Source organism: Chrysemys picta, chromosome 2 (genome assembly GCF_011386835.1).
Source record: "Chrysemys picta bellii isolate R12L10 chromosome 2, ASM1138683v2, whole genome shotgun sequence".
Taxonomy (NCBI): Eukaryota; Metazoa; Chordata; order Testudines; family Emydidae; genus Chrysemys; species Chrysemys picta.
In genome coordinates, this window is record NC_088792.1 from 178546751 (window position 1) to 178566935 (window position 20185).

The 20185-nt window shown below is 40.7% G+C and overlaps 1 protein-coding gene across 17 annotated transcripts in view; it reads left to right on the forward strand.

Moving 5' to 3' along the window:
* HIVEP1 (HIVEP zinc finger 1) overlaps positions 1-20185 on the forward strand; it is a 240716-nt gene that overhangs the window by 116600 nt on the left and 103931 nt on the right. The window contains exon 1 of one of the 17 annotated variants that reach the window (XM_005305199.5): positions 4781-4979. The exons of 15 other annotated variants lie outside the window; for them this stretch is intronic. In XM_005305199.5, the coding sequence (XP_005305256.2) occupies positions 4961-4979 (19 nt within the window). In that variant the 5' untranslated portion in view covers positions 4781-4960. Of the gene's footprint in view, positions 1-4780; positions 4980-5417; positions 5587-20185 lie in introns of those variants that run through there. One more of the 17 variants, XM_065584978.1, reaches the window with a different exon arrangement.

Here is a 20185-nt window from a genome sequence, read left to right on the forward strand (position 1 = left end):
CACCAACTAGCATTTCCCTCTTGCTGATCTTTTGCCCTCAGACTTCTCCCAGGAACCACTTTCTGTTTTCTTCTGGGACTCCTCCAATCCCCCTGGTCTCTGGCACCTCTCACCTGCCCTTCCTGATTGAACCAGTCTTCTCTGACTCACTGGGCCCTTGATAGCTCCCTATCTGCTGCTCTGCCTCTTAATTGGCCAAACAGGAACACCTGTTCAGGCACCGGTGAGCTGGACCTACTTTATTTACCATGGCCAGCCACTGTGTGACCATGCACTGTAAATATTCTTTGGAATTTTATACTTTTTAGAAAATGTGAGATTTTTAACCTCAATTTGGCATTTTGTAAAAATGCTCATTTTTCTTTAAGATGCATAATAGGTTTGAGGAAGAGATTACATTTCTTCCCAAGTCAGAGCTAGCAGATGGTGGTAAGCAAGCAGATGCAGTTCTGAAATAGTCACCACCTGGGAACTTTAGTCATCTTCATTCTGGAAGGTACAAGCCAGTGTAAGCCTCCTTCCTCTTAAAGATGTTCTACTTTTACTGATATTTTGCTTCAGTGGGTTGACTGCATCTCAAAAAAGAAAATAGTGTTTGCTATTCCTGTTGCTAACTTCTCTAGCTCTGCAACAGATGTTGAAAGCATGTTTCTTCTTCATTAGGTCTTTTAATAAACCTATCTTGAATTTACATATGCTTTAAATTTGCTGGGGCACTCTGTTTAAATATGATTCAAACATAGTTTTTGTTAAATCTGGTTACAGCATACTGTAGGTTAAAGGGACAAAACCATGTTAGTACTATTTTTTTTTTTAATTCTTCTCAGCCATGTATTAAGAACAGTTGTAAAACCACTTTGATCCATCCACAATAGCTCTTTAAACTGTGTTAGAATCTGGTTTAGTGTAAACTCTATTTATGTGTAAATATCTGTTTTTAAATACTTAGAGGACCTTGATATAGTGCCTTTCATCTGAAGTATCTTAAATTGTATTTAATCTCCTCTGTATCCCTCCGACAGTTGAACTACATTTACCTCTGCAGTGGAGTAAGGCAGCTGGTAACTACCCAGAGCTACACGGTACAACAGCTTAGAGCAGAAAATGAAGTAAATCCTATTTAAATGAAGCTTTAAGAGGAGTTTGGAATTTAGCCAAGATGCTGGAGTCAGCTGTCTTTGACATAGCTGGCCCTGAGTAGATCCTAGATGGGGTGGCTGGCGTGGCCCTGAAAAAAAGGCATTATTGCTTCTGAAATCTCGGGGATAAACATCTAGTCTTCCCAAGAGAGTTCTGATATGTGGCTCTACTCCATTACTCCTACCGCTGTTTATGTATTGAAGGCCAATGGGAGTATTAGTGAGACTATTCAGGCTGAAGCATGATCAGCAGGTGGATGACAAGTATATCTTGTTTTCTTCAATTCTAAATGGCCTGGTGTGTTAGCTTTCCTGGGATCTTGAAAATCCTTTGAAAGTTTTAGCTGATTCAGAACACAGCTACCTACCTGGAAACACCAGTTCTCCTGAAACTTCATAGGCTTCCCGTTCACTTACAAATGCAATTCAAGGAGTTGACTTTGTTCTATGAAAAACTTTGGATCCCGGTTGTCTGAGAGAGTCCTCCTCTCACTGTGTACCATCTCTGTAGTTGAGATTAACAGAGGTGCTGAGTTAAGTTGAATTATAAATACAAAACACGTGAGGGGCAGAAGAAGCAGATAAAACATACCAACAAATGGGCAGGGTGCTGATTTATTTGTATTTAGCCCTTCCTCATCCTTGTTGAAAAAAACCTTTGCCTGTTCATATGTTGTAACCTCGGAAATCCACACTTTGAGTGAAGCATAACAACACCCTGTATCCACTCTCTATCCCCTAATGTCAGCCTCCTTCATGTTCTCCGCTCTCCTTTCTGTCCGTTGACTGGGCTCAGTGATGATGAACACAGTCCATTCACAGGAAAAAAGTTCTGCTGACATCACCACACATTTTGCCACAGAGTTCTCTGCTGGGGTGGTGTTAGCAGAGCCTCCCAGAATACTGAGTCTTGAAGTTAATGTTATTAGAGATAAATGGGACATTTCATTTCCCCCACCCCCACTCCCTTTAGAGCTGTTGTTTCTGGCTGTGTGCAGACTCAGGTAGACACCTCTCCATTGAAATAAACATATTTTTATTTTACATAAAAGCTGAGGCACTGATATAATCTTATGATTTGGGCTTGGCTGGGGGGGAGGGTCTGGAGCTGCTTCTTTCTGGTTCTTGGTGCAAGGATGATACAGAGGGGATGACATGTCTGATCTCCCCCCTTCTCTGCTTAATTGCTCCTGCTATTAGCTAGGGGCTTCTCAGAATCCACTACTGCAAGGACGAAGCTCCTGGGGCACCATCTCCCTGTGGTGGGTGGTGAAGGTACCTGAGACGGTTCCCTGCTTGTGGTTCCCCTATCTCTTTCCAGGGAAAGAGGTCAGTCAATTCCCCACTTCTTGGATTTCCTTTCCCACTTGGGGACCCAAGCATGCAAAGTCAGAGCCCTTATGACCAGTGCAACCGTCGTGATCCTTGGGGCTGGTAGTCTCAGTCTCCACTTCCTCAGGAATCTTCCTGAGGGTAAGATCACTGAGCAACCACATTGTCCAGCACCAAAGCACCCTAACAAAGTAACTGAGAGGCCACTATTTCCTGGATGTTCCATTGTCCATTGTCTCAGAATCAGGACAGAAGAAGGAGGAACAGATGATAGCTATTCCTATCACTAGATGATTTCTTGGTCTTTCTTTGTTTCTTCCTCTTTATAATTTCCACGAGATGATGGTGCATTAAGTGATCGTGTGAGTTGCTGCAGGCCAGGAAAAGGCATCCAAACTCTTTGACATCTCGGGGGCAAAACATAAAAATGTTTCTCCTATTAATGAAAGGCTGGCCAAGAAGAGCTTGGAGCAACCAGGTTTAAGATGACACTATCTGCGTCAAGTCCTGCAGTAGAAGACTTGCTTTCCCCCCACATCTCCTATTCCAGGAACTTTGGTCTTGGCTGCCTCTGAACAACATAATAAAAGGAACAGAAAAATTAAATAAAAGCATCCCACTTCTAAAGCATCCATTAATAGCGTTCAACCAAAACTCTGACTGGCATACAAAAAAGAGTTAAACTGACCCGTAGTGTTCTTTAAAGTTCATAGCTTGTTATATCAATGCTTGATGTCATCTTTACCTATGTGTCAGACAGTGGGTGTGTGGTTGGTTTGTGTGTTTAGTTTTTGTTTTTGGGTAGTTGTCATTTATGCTAAAAAGGGAGTCCTGCGCCATTAGAGGTAATGTTTACCAGATGAAGTAAGGTCACCACCTGCAATCCATAATAGCTGAAATATATTCGTAGACTAGAATATTGTAGAGCTTTACGTCAAAAAGGAACTAGTGGATGGATCATATGAGCTGCTATATGTAACCCTGTCTTGGCTTGTGAACAAGATGTCAGGGAGAATTCCAGACATTTCTAGACATCTCTGCTATTTTCATGTGCTAACTTTTTTTTTCCTCATAAAAGAGGCTCTTTCATGGGGACACATTGCAGTCTATTGATCTAAAAATATAAAGAAAATGTTTTTTAAGGAAAAAGCTTGTAAGTCTAAAATAACACTTCATTTTCTATAGTCTATTTTGGGTCTGGTGGTTTAATTTGAAAGCAGAATTATGTGATATGAAATGAAATGAAATAAAATAAAATGATATATTGTTTTGTTGCTTCATAGGACATATGGAAAAGTCAAGCCAGTATATCTGTGCTATAAGGCTCTGATAAAGAAGAGAATACCTATTCTGAGCAGCACTTAAGTACATATTTACATCCTTCAAGGGAATTTAAGAATAAGATTAAATTTAAGCACACATTTAAGTGCTGCCTTGAATAGGGATGGATTTAAGCACATACTTCTTAAGCCCCCATTCAGGAAAGCACTGAAGTTTGACTGCTATTTATATATGCTTAATAGTCCTTTGTTATAACTTCTTATAAGTCTTTTTGTCTTGTTTGTTGAAAGGTGCCAGGTTTAAAGATTTTTTTTTTTCCTACTTATTTTTAGCTTGCTTACTATGGCCCTGATGCTGCAATCTGATCAGGACGGGTTGACCTTCAGTGGTTCTCCATATGGGCTCTGGGGTCCACCTACTTGGGTCACATTTCAGGGTCAAGGTCCATATCTTGTTTTCATCTTTAATTTTTGTCCTTTGAGGGTCTAATTTATCATTTTATTAGGTTCAGAAAATTAAAGTCAATTCAGATGCAGCACTGACTTACTGGGGAAAAATTGTAAATATCCTAGTAAATTGCTTTGGTATTAAAAAAAAAAAAGTTTTCACAGTTTAGATTATATATTTGTGGGTTAAATTTTAACATTCCGAAGGTGATTGGTGGCAGTATCCTAAGGTAATCAGTATCCACAATCCTAAAATAGACATTGTAAAATTCTTTTGTCTACAAGAATATATCTGTGCAAGGATAAAGAATATTCTGCTGAAGTACTTATTACATGAAAATATAGGGAGGAAATCTGTTGTTGAAAACATTGGTGCATTATCCATATGTACTTGGGTTGTAGCTCTAATTTCTAAGTCTGCTTTAAGCTGTTTCTCATCCAGCAAAATGTGACTTGAGATATTTGAAATGTAAGGGAAAAGAAATATAGACTACTATTTCTTTAAGGGAGAAACTAAATGGGGAGGGGAGAGGGTGATGTTTTGACTGCTGACATTTGTGGCCTTTTGGCCGTGTTTCATACTCTTTTCGCTTGCGTAAGAGGTAGACTGTCTTTACTGTAGCTACTGTTGCCATGGAGAGATAGCGGGGGAGGATTCCTAGGATCCCATAGCCTGTGAGAGATTATGTTTTAGAATTGCACTCTGAATATAATGTGATGTGGCAGGGTAATTCAGGTGTGCTGTGGCACAGATAATGGGGGATGACCTGTCAGCTGTCTGGTAACGTGACTATTAAAATACTTCTTATAGGCATAATATTAAAATAAAAACAAAGCAATGCATGTGAGTTTGCTTTGAGAGTAAAGAGGATTATGTTTATTTGCATGTTGGCTGTGTTTTTAAGATGTGACAGCACCTTGTACAGGGTTGGTTTGCACTGTTTGGCAGGCTGTAATGAAAAGGGGATTTATACATACTGATACTTGGTGATAACATCTGCTAAGGGTCTGGCTGTCATGTCGCAGAATTGGATTTGTTCTAACTGTAATCTGCTGATTTGATTGTTATAGTGGGTTAATTTTCTTTATTTTCTTATTTAATCATACAACAAAAGCTGTGTTATGGTGCTGAGATATACATATATGTATATCTCAGCACCATAACACAGCTTTTGTTGTATGATTATATATATAAAATATATATCCTAAAAATGTTAAGCTGTAGGATAACATGTAACCAGCAATAAATCTGTAACTGACTGATGTTGGCAAACATTAGCTCTGTGCTACAGGCAAATTATTTAGCAGTCTAGGCGAAAAACCAAGTCATTGATGGATATTTTAACATGAGTGGAATGAATGACAGGAGCAAGTACGTGTCTGCTTAGGTAAGTTTTTTCTTTTAGTTATTTTTAATAATTAATGTTTTACTCCCATCAGAGTGAGAGAGACTGTTATTAATCAGGTCTTTTAAAGCTTTTGAGTATTTGTAGTTCCCTGCCTTTAATTCCTAGAAACAGGTGATCATTTATTGATTACTGTCATTGTAATCTCTTCCTTTGCTGCTACCAAGGAAAATCATCACTGTGGGCTGAAACTTCATAAATAATGGGACTTGATTTTAACTTTGAAAAAGGTGATTTACTGTCTAGAAGCAGGTGGGAGACATTTTTCATTCTGAAAATATTTTCTGTGGGAGTATAATTCAAAGGGGGGGGCATAACTGGGTTACTAATATTTTGCAACTTATTTTTATGGCAATATGATGTTCAGAGAAAAATCTAAGTAAATGTAACATACTTCAGTTGTTTTTGCAAAAGCTAGGTGAGAAATGGGTTAGAATGTAAGGGAGTTATTACTGGGAAATGAGCTTGCATTACACCCACAGAGCATTTACTGTACATTAGTTATAACATGTTGTTTTTGTTGTCTACAGTTAATTGAGTAATTTCTTCCATGACAGAAACAGCAGGCTAAGCATATTTGGTTTGAGAGGCAGTCTCTTGAATCTAGACAGCTTTTTCTCTTATTTTAATAGCGAACTCTTGTGAGTCACACCATAAACTCTTGTGAGTTTATACACCATGGGTATGAATTCTTGAAATATACCGGTGGGGGTTAATTCACTGTTATATAAACAGCCAATAACAGCATTTCATTATATTAGAATTGTTATTAGTTGCCAGGCTGTTCCTTGCAAAAAAGTGTATATTTAGTACACATGAATAAAGGAATTCTGCCTTTGTAAAACTTTTAGGGTGAAGAAGAGAAAAGTAGATCAATGAAATGTCAAAATATATAAATGTCTTTTGTATAAATAGGGAAAGCCCGACTTTTAAAAAGTTATATATCTTTTAACATTCACTTTTAAGATCAAGGTAAAATCTTTATTTCCAAGTTCCATTGAGAGAACCTACCAGAGCATTTTTTATGCAAGCTGGATATTTATTATATGAAAACATCTGAAAAAGTATTTTTGCTTTAATTATTATTTTCTCATTTCTGCTTTTTGTGTGTCTATTTTCTAAAAATGTTAGAGGTTAGAGTACGCTGCATTTGAAAAATGGGGTAAAATAGCTTGACCAAAATATAGGCATATGAGCAGCACAGTGGAACATCAGATTTATTGCGGTAGTGTTATGCAATAGTTCATCATAATTTGGGCAGTGCAGTAAAGAGATGAGAAACAGTTTTTGATAATGATTGAATGCCATGGTACAGTAATGGAGCTAATTTATAGACAACTATAATATTAGTAACTGAAAGTATGCTGAATTTTAATAGTTCTGTTTTAAAAGCTTGCTACAATGTCTGATTAGATTATATTGTTAGGCAGCTGGAATGTTTATTTGGTATGCCAGGCATGCTTTTTGTTAAAGATACTTTCAGAACTAGCATTTTCTTCATATGATTTTATCTTATGTGACTATAAGAGCATGTTTACTGAAGGAATTTAATGCCATTTAAACATTATAACGTTGCTTGCTTGTGTACCTTCTTGGTTGAATACAGATTAGTTTACAAAATTAACTGGAAAATACTGCTTGTGCTGCAGTTCCATATAAAATATAATCATGCTTTTTATTATTTTTTGTAAGTGGGTTTTCCAATACATACGTGGGTGTAATTTTTTTGTAAAAATAGGCAACTGTCTTTTAACAGATGGGAATATTTTGCATTTTGATACTTTTTATATTAGTCTTGTTTACTGTGTTTTTAAGATGCAGTGTTATTCAGCAACAATAACATTTGTTTATTTAAAGACTTATGCACACCAATAACATCTTTTCTTTTTTTAAATTCGAAAGCCTCCTTTTTGTTAAATGTTTCAGCCGGAGACTTGATAAGTTAATGGCAGTTACCTTGGCAAACTATAAAACACATGAAGATGGCTGATCCTTGCCCTTAAAATTATTTTTGGCTGGACTGGGCCTATGCAGCTGACAGTGGAGAATTAATTGCTGTTCTTTTGGCAGCAAGCTTTGACAGTGTAGGATTTTAGTAAATACTTCCTCTGTAAAGGAAGTGACACATGCCCCATCTTCTGATTTGATTCTGAAGTCTTTCTAAAGCTCATTGGATTTGCATATGTTTCTGATCAATATAATGTGAGGGCGCGGATCATATAGTCGAACACTCACTCAAGCCCCAGCAGCTGCTCAGGTGAGGTCTGGACTCCATTGCCCAGAAGCCCCCTTGGCATCGCCTCCTGGTGGGTACCGGGGGAGGGGAGGGCTGCCAATCATGTGTGCACCTCCTTCCTCTGCAGGTGCAGCAGCCACCTTAGCTTGCTGCCGGTGCCGCTCTTGTGTTGTAGGCAGCAGCCGCCACCGGCAGCAGCGAGGGGGCGCAGCGTGGAGCAGCAGGGCAGCCACCCGCTTGAGGCAGGGACGCTCTGGGGCCCGGCAGGAGATGGGGGCCAGGGGACACTCCGGGGTAGGCGTGCGGGGATGGCAGGCAGGGCCGGGAGAGAGACCCGGCTCCAAACATTGGTGGAGACAGGCCCCCAGGCTCTTAATATTCCTGGAGTCCAGACACCAGGGGCCCATATAACTCACCGCTCCTGGCAAGGGAAAGAAAACGGCATGTCACCAACAGCACTGTTAGCTCTTCCGCTGCCTGCACATGTGGAGGTGCTGGCCAAACAGGCATCCGGACTCTGGAGGCTTCTACTCAGATCCTGGTCTTGACTTGCTGGGGATGTGGCCTGCAGGTGCCTGCCAAAGAAAGCCAGGCAGGCAGAGCCACCCAGTGTGAGAGGAGTTTGGGTGAAGTCCCTCAGGAAGCAGGTGAAGGAGAGTCGTTTATCTGCATAGCATCCAGTAGCATGAGGACTAGGATGCACATAGAGACAGCTGGGATGGAGGATGCCAGCCGACTAGAAAATACTATTGCAGCACGGGGGGGGAGGAAGGAAAACCGGCTGTTCTGTGGTGAGGAGACAGGCTGCTTGCTGGATAGGTCACTGTGTTTCATCCCCCACTCAGGTTCCCCATCCATTACAGCCAAGAACTGATATGCTGTACAGCCTCCACGGCTGAGAGGCTCCCAGCCACCACACCCACGAGGAGGAGACATAGGGTAGTGGCGGTCGGGGACTTCCTTCTGAGTGGGACGGAGGCATGCATCTGCTGACCTGACCTAGGGTCCCAGGAGGTGTGCTGCCTGATTGGAGCCCACACCTAAGATATCACAGGTTTCTGAGGCTCATCCATCCCTCTGACCACTACCCATGCACATGGGTTCTAAGATACTGCCAGGTATGACCTTGAGCAGAGCAGCAGTGACTACAGGGCCTTGGCAGTGAGAGTGAAGGAGTTGGGGGCACCGGTTATATTCTCGTCCATCCTGCCCCTGGAGGGTAAGGGGCCAGGCAGGGGCGCACACATCCTGCAGATGAATGCTTGGCTACACAGATGGTGTTGATGGAAAGCCTTGGTTTCGGCTTCATTGAGATGGGTTGCTGTTCCAGAAACAAGGACTGCTGGGAAGAGGTGGGGTCCACCTGACCAAGAAGCGGAAGAGTATCTTTGTGCACTGACTCACCAACCTTATGAGGAAGGCTTTAAGCTAGGTTCAAAGGGGGCAGGTGACTCAAGCCTACAGGTAAGCATAAAAAACGATGACCTTAGCAGAGGGTTAGATGATGGGGAGGAAATGGAAAATTACAATAGAGTCATAGGATCAACAAGAGGGAAAACAGTGGGGGAATCTCTTCCACATCTTAGATGTCTATATACCACTGCAAGGAGTGTGGCAAATAAACAGGAAGAATTGGCAGTATTATTATGAAAGCTAAATTATGGTTTAATTGGCCTCTCTGTATAAATCTCATGACTGGAATATTGGTATGGAGGACAGGCAAGAGGGAAAAGGGAGGATGTGTTGCATTATATATCAAGAATGTATAAATGTGTTCTGAGGTCTAGAATGAGGTGAGAGGCAGACCGGAGACTTTCAACTGGGTAGAGATAAAAGAGTAAAAAAATAGGTGATGTCATGGTACGGGTCTCCTATAGGTCATCAATTCAGGCTGAGGAGGTGTATATAAGGCATTTCTAGAACAAGTAACAGAAGTATCCAAAACACAAGACATTGTAGTAATGGGAGCTTTTAACTACCCAGACATCTGTTGGATAAGTAATATACTAAAAAACAGTATCCAGCAAGTTCTTGGAATGTATTGGGAACAACACATTTCAGAAAGTGGAGGAAGTAACCAGTTGGACAACCATTTTAGACTTGATTCTGATGAACAGGAATGAATTGGTTGTGAATCTGAAGTGGAAGGCAATTTGGATAAAAATGATCATGAAATGGTAGATTTCATGGTTCAAAGGAAAGGGAAGGAGTGAGAGCAGCAGAATGAAAGTGGACTTCATAAAAGTAGACTTTAATGAACTTTGAGAAGTGATAGGCAATGTCTCATGGCAAGAAAATCTAAGGGAAAGAGTAGTTCAGGAGAGCAGGCAGTTATTCAAAGAGGCAATATTAAAGGCACAACAACAAATTGTTCCAATGCGAAGGAAAGACAGAAAGAATAGTTAGAGGCCAATGTGGCTCCATCAGGAGCTCTTTAGTGCCCTGAAAATCCAAAAGGAATCCTACAAAAAGTGGAAACAGAGACAAATTGCTAGCCCCATGAAATTCTTTTCATTTTTATAATTTTTCATTGTATGTATTTGGAATTTAGTTTTATTTCATTTTATCGTGTGTGTGTGTCGGGGGCGCCGGGGGGGAGGGGGATTGCAGAGCGAGCCCACTCTGCATTCATCCTGCTGTGTTGTCTCTTGTCGCACAGGGCTGGGCCCAGCTCCCTGCTCCAAGTGTTGCAATCTGGTACGTGGGGTCACAGCGTTGCTCAGGTTTGGCCTGGCTGCCCCTCCAGCATAACAGGGGAGGTGTTCAGGCCAAACCTGAGTGATTGTGCAACCTCGTGCATCAGGGTGCAATTCCACTCACCCAAATCTGGCCTGGGTGCCCTCCCAGTCATGACGAAGGGGCAGATTGGTCAATCCTGATCAGCACTGAGATCTCATGTGCCAGGTTACAATTCCCAGAGTGGGGAGCCAGGCCCAGCCCCCCACAGGACAGAAGCCTCAGAAGCCACCACTGTGGGTTAAGATTTTAGTTTAATTTTGTTTTATAGGTTGTTGTTTGTTTTATTTTGCATTTGCAAAAAAAAAAAAAGGGGGGGGCTCTACAAATTTCTATGGGTGAGTACAAAAACAATGATGCAAGCATGTAGGAACAAAACCAGAAAGGTTAAAGCAGAAAGTGAGTTACGCCTAGTACAAGACATAAAAGGCAATGAGAAGAGGTTCTGCAAATACATTAGGAGCAAGAGAAAGATGAAGGAAGTGCAGGCCCATGATTTAGCAGGGAAGGAGAGCAAATAATGGGTGTTTGAAGCAAAACAAGCATTAATCTTCACTAATTAGGTAAATTGTGACCAGAACTTAACACAATTTAATATTATTAACAAGGTGAAAGGAACAGAAGCCAAAATAGAGAGAGAACAGGTTAAAGACTATTTTGATAAGTGAAATGTATTCCAGTCATCAAGGCCTGATGAAAATTTGTCTTAAGGAACTAGCTGAAACAATCTCTGATCCTTTAGCAGTTGTCTTTGGGAACGCATGGAGGATGGGTGACTGGACTGGAGGACGGAGGACTGCAACATAGTACCTATCTTTAAAAAGGGGAACAAAGAGGACTCAGGGAATTATAGAATAGTAATTCTAACTCCGTCGAAAGATACAGGAACAAATTATTAAACAATCAGTTTGTAAGCACCTAGAGGGTAATAGGGTTATAAGAAATAGCCAGCATGGATTTGTCAAGAACAAATGATGCCAAAGTAACATTTTTTTTCTTCGATGGGGTAACTGGCCTCCTGCATAGTGCAGATGCTGTAGATGTGATATATCTGGATTTTAGCAAGTCTTTTCACACAGTCCCACGTGACATTCTCAAAGGCAAACTTGGGAAATGTGATTAAGACTAAATTACTATGAGGTGGGTACATAATTGGTTGAAAGACAATACTAAAAAAAGTAGTTATCAATGGCTCGCTGTCAAACAGGGAGGACATATTTGGTAGGGTTCTGCTGGGGTCAGGTTTGGTATAATTAAATATTTTAATTGATGACTTGAATAATGGAGTGGAGAGTGTGCTTATGAAATTTGCAGATAGCACCAATCTGGGAGGGATTGCAAGCACTGTGGAGGAAAGGATTAGAATTAAAAACTACCTTGATAAATTGGAGAATTGGTCTGAAATCAACCAGATGGAATTAAGTAAAGACAGTTGCAAAGTACTATGCTTAGGAAGAAAAAAATCAAATGCACAGCTACAAAATGGGGAATAACTGCTAGGAGGTAGAGGCATCTGGAGGGTATAGTGGTTCACAAATGAGCCAACAATGTGATGCAGTTGAGAAAAAGGCTAATATAATTCTGAGGGTATTAAGAGGAGTGACATATGTAAGACATGAGAGGAAATTGTTCTGTTTCACTCAGCACTGGTGAGGCTTCAGCTGAAATATTGTGTCCAATCTTGGGCACCACACTTCAAGAAAGACTGGAGAGAGTCTAGAGGAGAGCAACAACGATACAAGGATAGAAAACTTGACCTATGAGGAAAGATTTAAAAAAAACTGGGCATGTTTAGTCTTAAAAAAAAGCCTGAGGTTAGACCTGATAAGTCATCAAATATGTTAAGGGTTGTTATAAAGAGGATTGTGATAAATTGTTTTCCGTGTCTGCTGAAGGTGAAACAAGAAGTAGTCCGCTTCATCTGCAGCAAGGAAGATGTGGGGGAAAGTTTCTAACTCAAGGCATAGTTAGCACTGGGATACGCTTCCAAGAGAGGTGGTGGAATCCCCAACATTGTTACAGGTTTGTCAAACCCCTGTCAGGGATGGTCTAGGTATACTTGGTCCTGCCTTAGCACAGGGGGCTGGACTAGATGACCTCTTGAGGTCCCTTCCAGCTCTACATTTCTGTGTTTCTTTGTAGATTTGTTTTTTGAGATGTTTACATTTCTTTACATATAAACAATATTTACTTATTTCTGTATCATTATGTTTGCATGTGTACTGTACACTTGTCATCATGAGAAGTGAATTAAATGTTTGTGAAATAGTTTAAAAATAGGAGACCTTTGCAACCATCAGTGTAATTATACCAGAGTAAATGACACCCTTAATCAAATGGGGATTGTTGGCTCATTTGTAGTCTGCATACTGTGATTTGAATATAAATCCCAATACTGCTTGAAGGCATTGGAGAAGCTGCATGACAGAACTTGGACTTACTAAACCTAGTATTCTTCTTTAGAACAATTGAAGAAATACCTGTGTTGGTTCATCCATCCCTGGCTTGTCTCCTAAGTAGTTGCTGAGGAGGGTTATGAAAGGACAGCGACAATTTGTTTAGGAGGAGATTTTCCAAAGGCACAGAAGGGCATTAGGTGCCTAATTATGCTGTTGAAAATCTTTCCCTTAATATAATATCATAATAGCATATATTCATATAGCAAGTTTGATCCAGAATGATCCCAAAGCTTTTTTATACTTTGTAAAATTTGCTTTAATTCCTACTTATGGAGAGCTTATAATGTCTGAGCAACAGGGGGAAGCTTGTGGCTGTTTGTGGGGTAGTCTGCTCTTCTAATGGACTGTTCTACTAACCAAGAAAAAAATTGCAATAGCCAGGTGGGGAGTCATGCCAAATTTAAGGTAATCTTGGGGCCCCTTTTGGGGGTCTCCCAAATCAGGCACTCTGGAATGTTTCAGATCTAGAATGAGCGAGTTGCGACATACTGTCATGTAAGGATTGCCTTTCTGCATAGAGAAATAAAATAAATGCTAAATAATAATAAAAAAAAATTAAAATCTTATCCCAGCATGCTGTTCCAGTCTTTTACATTCTAAGGCAGTGGTGGGCAACCTGCAGCCCATCAGGGTAATCTGATTGTGGGCCGCGAGACATTTTGCTGATGTTGACCGTCCGGAGGCACGACCCCCCTGCAGCTCCCAGTGGCCGCCGTTCCCAGCCAATGGGAGCTATGGGAAGAGGTTGTCCACCACTGTTCTAAGGTCTTTGGGAAAGGGACCACATCATCTTGTATGTCTGTATGGTGCATAGAACAATGGGCTTTATCTTGATGTACCTTCTGGGTGGTGGTGTAAAATAAACATTAAACAATAATAAATGTCATCACATAGGGCATGCACAAGAGCTTTGTACCAGATAATAAGCTTTATCATCACAGAACCCTTTTTTAAAAGAAGGCTTTGGTAGAAGATGTACCCAGAATTTATGGGTGGGATTTTAAAAAGAATTTAGCATTGGCCTAATTCAGCACCCATTGTAATTAATGGGAGTTTTACCATTGGCTTCTTTGGGAGCAGAATTAGACAAAAGCTGAGTGCTCTTGAAAATCCTGGCCTATATTTTTAAGATATTTAATTTTGGAATAACATTTTTCACAATTAGAAGAGGGCTAATTTCCAAGTAGCCTGAAATAAATGGTGCTTACTAGAATAGTTTATACATTCTTTTTAAAGAAAACGAAGACATATTCTGAGGTCAAGGTTTTCAATGCTGACCTCTGTGATTTTAGGTAACCCAACTTTAAAAGGCCCTAATTTTCATAATGTTCTGCGCAACCAGTCACTGAAAACCTGGCCCCTTTAAGGTGTCTGAAGTTGGGCACTTCAAATCAGTAGTCAGCTTTGAAATTCTTGGGCTACATACATACTTAACATCTGAGGCCGTGGCTACACTCGAATCTTCAAAGCGCTGCCGCCGGAGCGCTCCCGCAGCAGCGCTTTGAAGTGCGAGTGTGGTTGCTGCAGGTACTCCACCTCCACGATGGGATTGGCTTACAGCGCTGGGGCACTGTTTACGCTGGCGTTTTACAGCACTGTAACTTGCTGTGCTCAAGGGGGTGTTTTTTCACACTCCTGAGTGAGAAAGTTGCAGCTCTGTAAAGTGCCAGTGTAGCCATAGCCTAAGAAATTTCTTTATGGGCTGGTTTACACTGAAAACTTACATCAGTATAGCTACATCTCTCAGGGGTGGGATTAACCACAGTGAGGGAGAACCATTGCTGTAGCGAGTGTCTACACTGAAGCACTACAGCGGCGCAGCTGCGCTGATTAGTGTTTAAGGTGTAGACATTGCCTCAGTGAGGAGCTAATACCCCCCTAAGGGCTGCGTGATAGTAGCACATGGTCAGATAGCAGAAATGTGAACAACATTCAACTTTGTGTGCACTGTAAAAATATTAAGAAGAGCAATTAAGGAATTACTTCAAAAGTTTCTTCCCTGTAGGCTGATGGCAGTAAATTGCTGATGTGTGTGTATTTATATGGCTCCATCAGTATAACAACTGAGCTCCTCAGAAACATTAATGACTTTATCCTTACAACCCTATGAGGTATGGAAATATTATCTCTGTTTTACAGATTGGGAGTTAAGGCACAAAGAGATTGCCACTTGCCTTTGGTCACACTGGGAATCTGTGGCAGACATAGGTACTGAAGTCTGATATCTTCAAGATCCAGTCTAGTGCCTGGGTCTTTCCCCCTCTCTTTTCCCCTCCCCCCATTTGTTACTCCTTCCATTTCTCTCATTGGACTGCTTAGTCAAGAGCAGTTACTTCCTCCCTCACCCTGCTCTCTGTGTGTAGAGAGCTCTGTGCTGCTGGTGTGCATCCTGCTTATATTGTTATAAGGGTGACTACTTCCCACTGCAGTCCATTCCTGCTTTTGTCTGCACTGTGGGATCCCAGAAGAAGTCTGAAGTAACACCTTTGTGTGAAATTTAGCAGGTCTACAGAGTCACTTGCCACTGGGGAGTGGAAGTAGCAACAAGAGTTTCCATAGATAGATGGGTGTTGTGGTGCTAGAAGAGTTTGTGGAATGCCAGGAGGATTTGTCATGCCTCTATTAAGTCCACAGGAACGCTGCTATTGACTTGCGTGGGGTCGGGTTTTCACCCAGCGCACACGTGGCTTTTCTGGGTTAACAATTTCTGCTCCCCCTGGCCATTATAATTCCCTATGTTCTGGAGATTAAGTTCCCAGAGCATGAACTTTTCATCAGCTATCCTCTCTTTATAGTGATTTTATGGAGCAGTGGAGTGCTTGCAATAAGGGGCCAAAAAAAGGCATTTCAGTTTGATCAAACTTTGCAGTCAACAGAAGGTAGCATGAGAGAAATTGTTCTTTCTTTAAAAATAGAAAACATACATCATACATATGCATATTGGATATTTAATTATATACAAATATGCACAGAATGGGTGTGTCTGTGTATATGTGGCAGAGAGAGAGGGTGAATATTGTGGAAACGCCATTTGCAGATCTACACTTAAATTTAAGTTGAACTTTACATTTTAGTCGTCCTCTTTGTTATGTGTGAAAAATAGAACTTTGCCTTCCCAAAATTGTAACACTTCATGGAATAACTTTTCTGAAACCTTACAAGTAAATCTACTAATATGTTTGAGTTAAAATTAAGTTAAAAATGGGTCTTGTAAAAATTTAGCACTAGATGTCAAACATTGGTGTGCGTGCCTTATTATCTTAGTAACAGGATAACATAGTCTTTAAGCTTCCCTTATTGCTAACTCATTGAAATGTCCTGCATGGGCTACATTTGAAGAACTTCTGGTTTTGGACTGGTTTTTTTTGGTGGGGGGGGAGGGGAATTTTTCTTCATAACTGAAAGTTTTTCTTTCAGCAGTGCTGGCTAATTACTTTTCAAAAAATTCTAAAAAGTATCACTGTCTTTCAAATTGCTGCCATTTCCCATTATTCACAGTAAAACTGAAGCCACAGGCTGTCCTTTGCAATAATGGTCTCTGCCTCTTTCACCTGTTCCTCAGAGTGTTTCTCTCCACTAGAGCTGTGCAGGAAGTGGTTTACCTGTCCCATAAAGGTTTTGACAAGTCAAATTTGTTTCCTTCCCAAAACAAGACCAAAAGTTCAAATCACAATTTGTAACTGACCATCAATAAAAAAAATAAATTGGTCAAAATATTTCTTTTCAATTTCAACCTTTTTAAAAAAAGATGACTTTTATTAGTATACAAATGAACTAAAATTTCAAAAAGAAAAGTAACTTCAAATAAAAAAATGAAGCTTCTTGTTTAAAAAATGTTGTAACAGGACAGTTCAACATTTTTTGAAACTTTTTTTCCCCCAAAAATTTTGAACTGGGAGATTAATCAAAACCAACCCTTTCCTCTGAACAGTTTCAGTTTGGAGGAATCAACATTTTTCAGTAAAAAAAATGTTTATTCAGAAAATTCCCAACTAGCTCAACACTCCTCCTCCTCACAATGAAGGAGGCTACTCTCTTGCCTGGCTGTAGCTTGGCTTCATTGGTATGAACATCTCAAGGTATAGAACTCTGGGATCACTGTGACATACCAGGGTACAATCCAGACCAGTGAGGGCCTGTGTCACCCCTGCCCTGCAACCTTAGGTGCCTTACAATGCCTTACTGGTAATAGCTTCCAGGTGGACCACCCCCAAACAGCCTTCCAGCATGAAGTTCACACCCTTAGGGCTGGTCCACACTAACCCCCCACTTCGAACTAAGATACGCAACTTCAGCTACGTGAATAACGTAGCTGAAGTCAAAGTATCTTAGTTCGACCTTACTGCGGGTCCACACGCGGCAGGCAGGCTCCCCCGTCGACTCCGCGTACTCCTCTCATGGAGCAGGAGTACTGGCGTCGACGGCGAGCACTTCCGGGATCGATTTATCGCGTCTAGGCAAGATGCGATAAATCGATCCCAGAAGATCGATTGCTTACCGCCGGACCCGGAGGTAAGTATAGACGTACCCTTTGTGTCTGTGTGTAACTGCAGCCTGCCAGCCACAATTGGGTTACATGCTGGCTCTTGCCAGTCTGGATAATACTGCAAGGTGACCTCAATGCACTACCAGTCCTGGACTTTCCCCAGTAATGTATGTCTTGTATTGCCCAGCCTTCTCCTGGACAGTCCAAATATATTAAGTTCATTATTCCTTTAAAGAAATAATATACACCAGTTTATCACCGGAAATGGAGTTACGCAGACACTTTGTTAAACACACTGGATTAGATAAAACAATGAAACATTTATTAACTAATTACAAAGAGATGTTAAGTGAGTACAAGCAATGAGGCATAAAAGTCAGAATTCAAAGCAAAGTTCCTCACCACGTGCGTCCAACAGCATTACTGAACAAACTTGTGGGTCAGGACTCCTCTCCCAGAGTCGAACAGCTGTTATCTTTATCTTCTCAGGTGGAGAGAATGAGATGGGCAGAGAGAAAGAGGAGTGCCTTGGGTTGTTTGCCCCTCCTTTTTATAGTTTCAGTCCCTCTTTGAAAACCTTTTCCAGGTGAGAACCAAGATACAGGGGGTCTGGTGGAGGAAGAAGACGTCATGCTGTTTCTTTGCTAAGTTGCAGATCTCTGTACCTACCCTCCTTTCTTGCCAAAGAATGGCCACTTGATAGGTGATAGCTTTGTTGACACCTCGCTGGGGGCATCATCTTGCCCTTTGTCTTTAAGAAACTGGTTTAGCCACTTCCTAGACTTATCTGGGAAACACTTCAATCATGATTTCAGCTTATGTTGCTACATGCATTGTAGCATGATATTACTGATTAGCAAATTGATATTTCAAATGATATCTCACAAGACATGTCATGTACAAAGATTATTACAGTAGTGTGTAGGATGTGAATACAAGGGCGCATTCCATCACAATCAAAAACATTAAAATGCCGTAATCATAATCATACAATTATTGCATGGTGTCACTATAGAGCTGAGTTAAGGTTGTTGAGGTTCTTTAACTGTGTATTTGCATATCTTACTATGTTGGATTTATTTTAAATTTAACCTTACCTGAAGTTCCTGGGTGCATTTACTCTCAGCCCTAACTCCATCTTATCCTAATTTTTGTCTGTGAATTTTAAGGAGCGCTATATCTTGTTACATCATATCCAATTTGTATCACCAAGGAGTAACAGTATAATATTAACTGACTGTTAGAGAATGTGAAGATTCTTATCAGTCTGTACAGAATATTCCCAATATGCATTTAACAGGGAGATTTACTGTAGGTCTGTCTCTTTTCTGCTACATGAATTTATTAGAATCCTTGAGGTCAAGGTCAGAAGGGACTCCCTGATAATTTAATCTGACCTCCTGTATATCAGAGGCCACCAACACCAACCAGCAGCTGCACACTACACCCAGCAACCAAGCTTTACTGTGGTATCACCAATGATTTTGCAAGATCCTCTTTTAAATTGTATTTTTAAAATAAATAAAACTCTGACATATTATTAAAGCAAAATCTTGTAAATGTTGTTTTGTAGCCAAACTTGACTTGACAAAACAAAATCAGAAATCTGCAAAGCAAGCCCAAATGTTATTTATAATATACTGTGTCACAGTCAATTGTTTGATATGGCAACATTACTTCTGATCTTCTGCATACAGCAGCATTCTGACAGTTACTTGGTAGATAATGTTTTCACCCCTCAGCTCACAGAGAGCCGAGAAGCCACTTACCTTGTTCATGTTCACAAGTTGCTTGACAGAGGCTTGGAATGTTTTTTTAAAATATATGTTTGGTTACACAGATCGACCAAGAGAAATGTAATGGAAATTGGACTTGCAAAGCATGACAACTCCCCATTTTGTTCCAATTTACATTAAAATTCATTTTTATTTCCCGTATGTGGTTTAGCATTATTTTTCCTCTTAAGTAGTAACAAAGAAAGATGACTCAAGTCAACATCTGTTGTTTAGTTGAGACTTTCATTGCCTCTTCTACGTTACATAGATTTGAAAGAGCGGATGTCACTTTGTGCATCCGATGCGCCAACCATATATTGGAATGTTGGTGCCTATTTCCATACTGTGATGAGTATGTCACAGACCCATAATTGATAAAATGTTACACTCGGTCCCAGGTACGGAGGTAGTTTGAAATGCTTTCCTCAACTATCCTTGGCATATTCTATTTTTTGAAAACTCCATTTTTACTAGGATTTTCCCTTTTTAAAATAAATAATCTAGGAACTGGTATAACTGTTAATTTATTAGTGAACAAGTTACACTGTCTTGCAACCTCCTAATCTGTACTCTTCCTCCATTTTCAATAAGTGCTAGGATATGTTGTTCTGATGACCGGGAGATCACTGAGCAATGTTTGGTCGCTAAGTTGATGGCATTCGTCATGAATTCTGACTTAACAGAGTGGGCCCTGTGAAGGCTGCCATCTTCCACACCGATATGGAGCAGATGCAGCCACATGCGACTTGTGGATACCCAGCTGAATACAGTGATGCGGTTCATTACGGGAACCTTTTAAGTCATCTCCAACACCATGGCTACCTGTTCTGTCTAACGTCGCTCCCCCATTCATACACCGAACTGTTGCGACATTCCGCAAAGCTCAGCG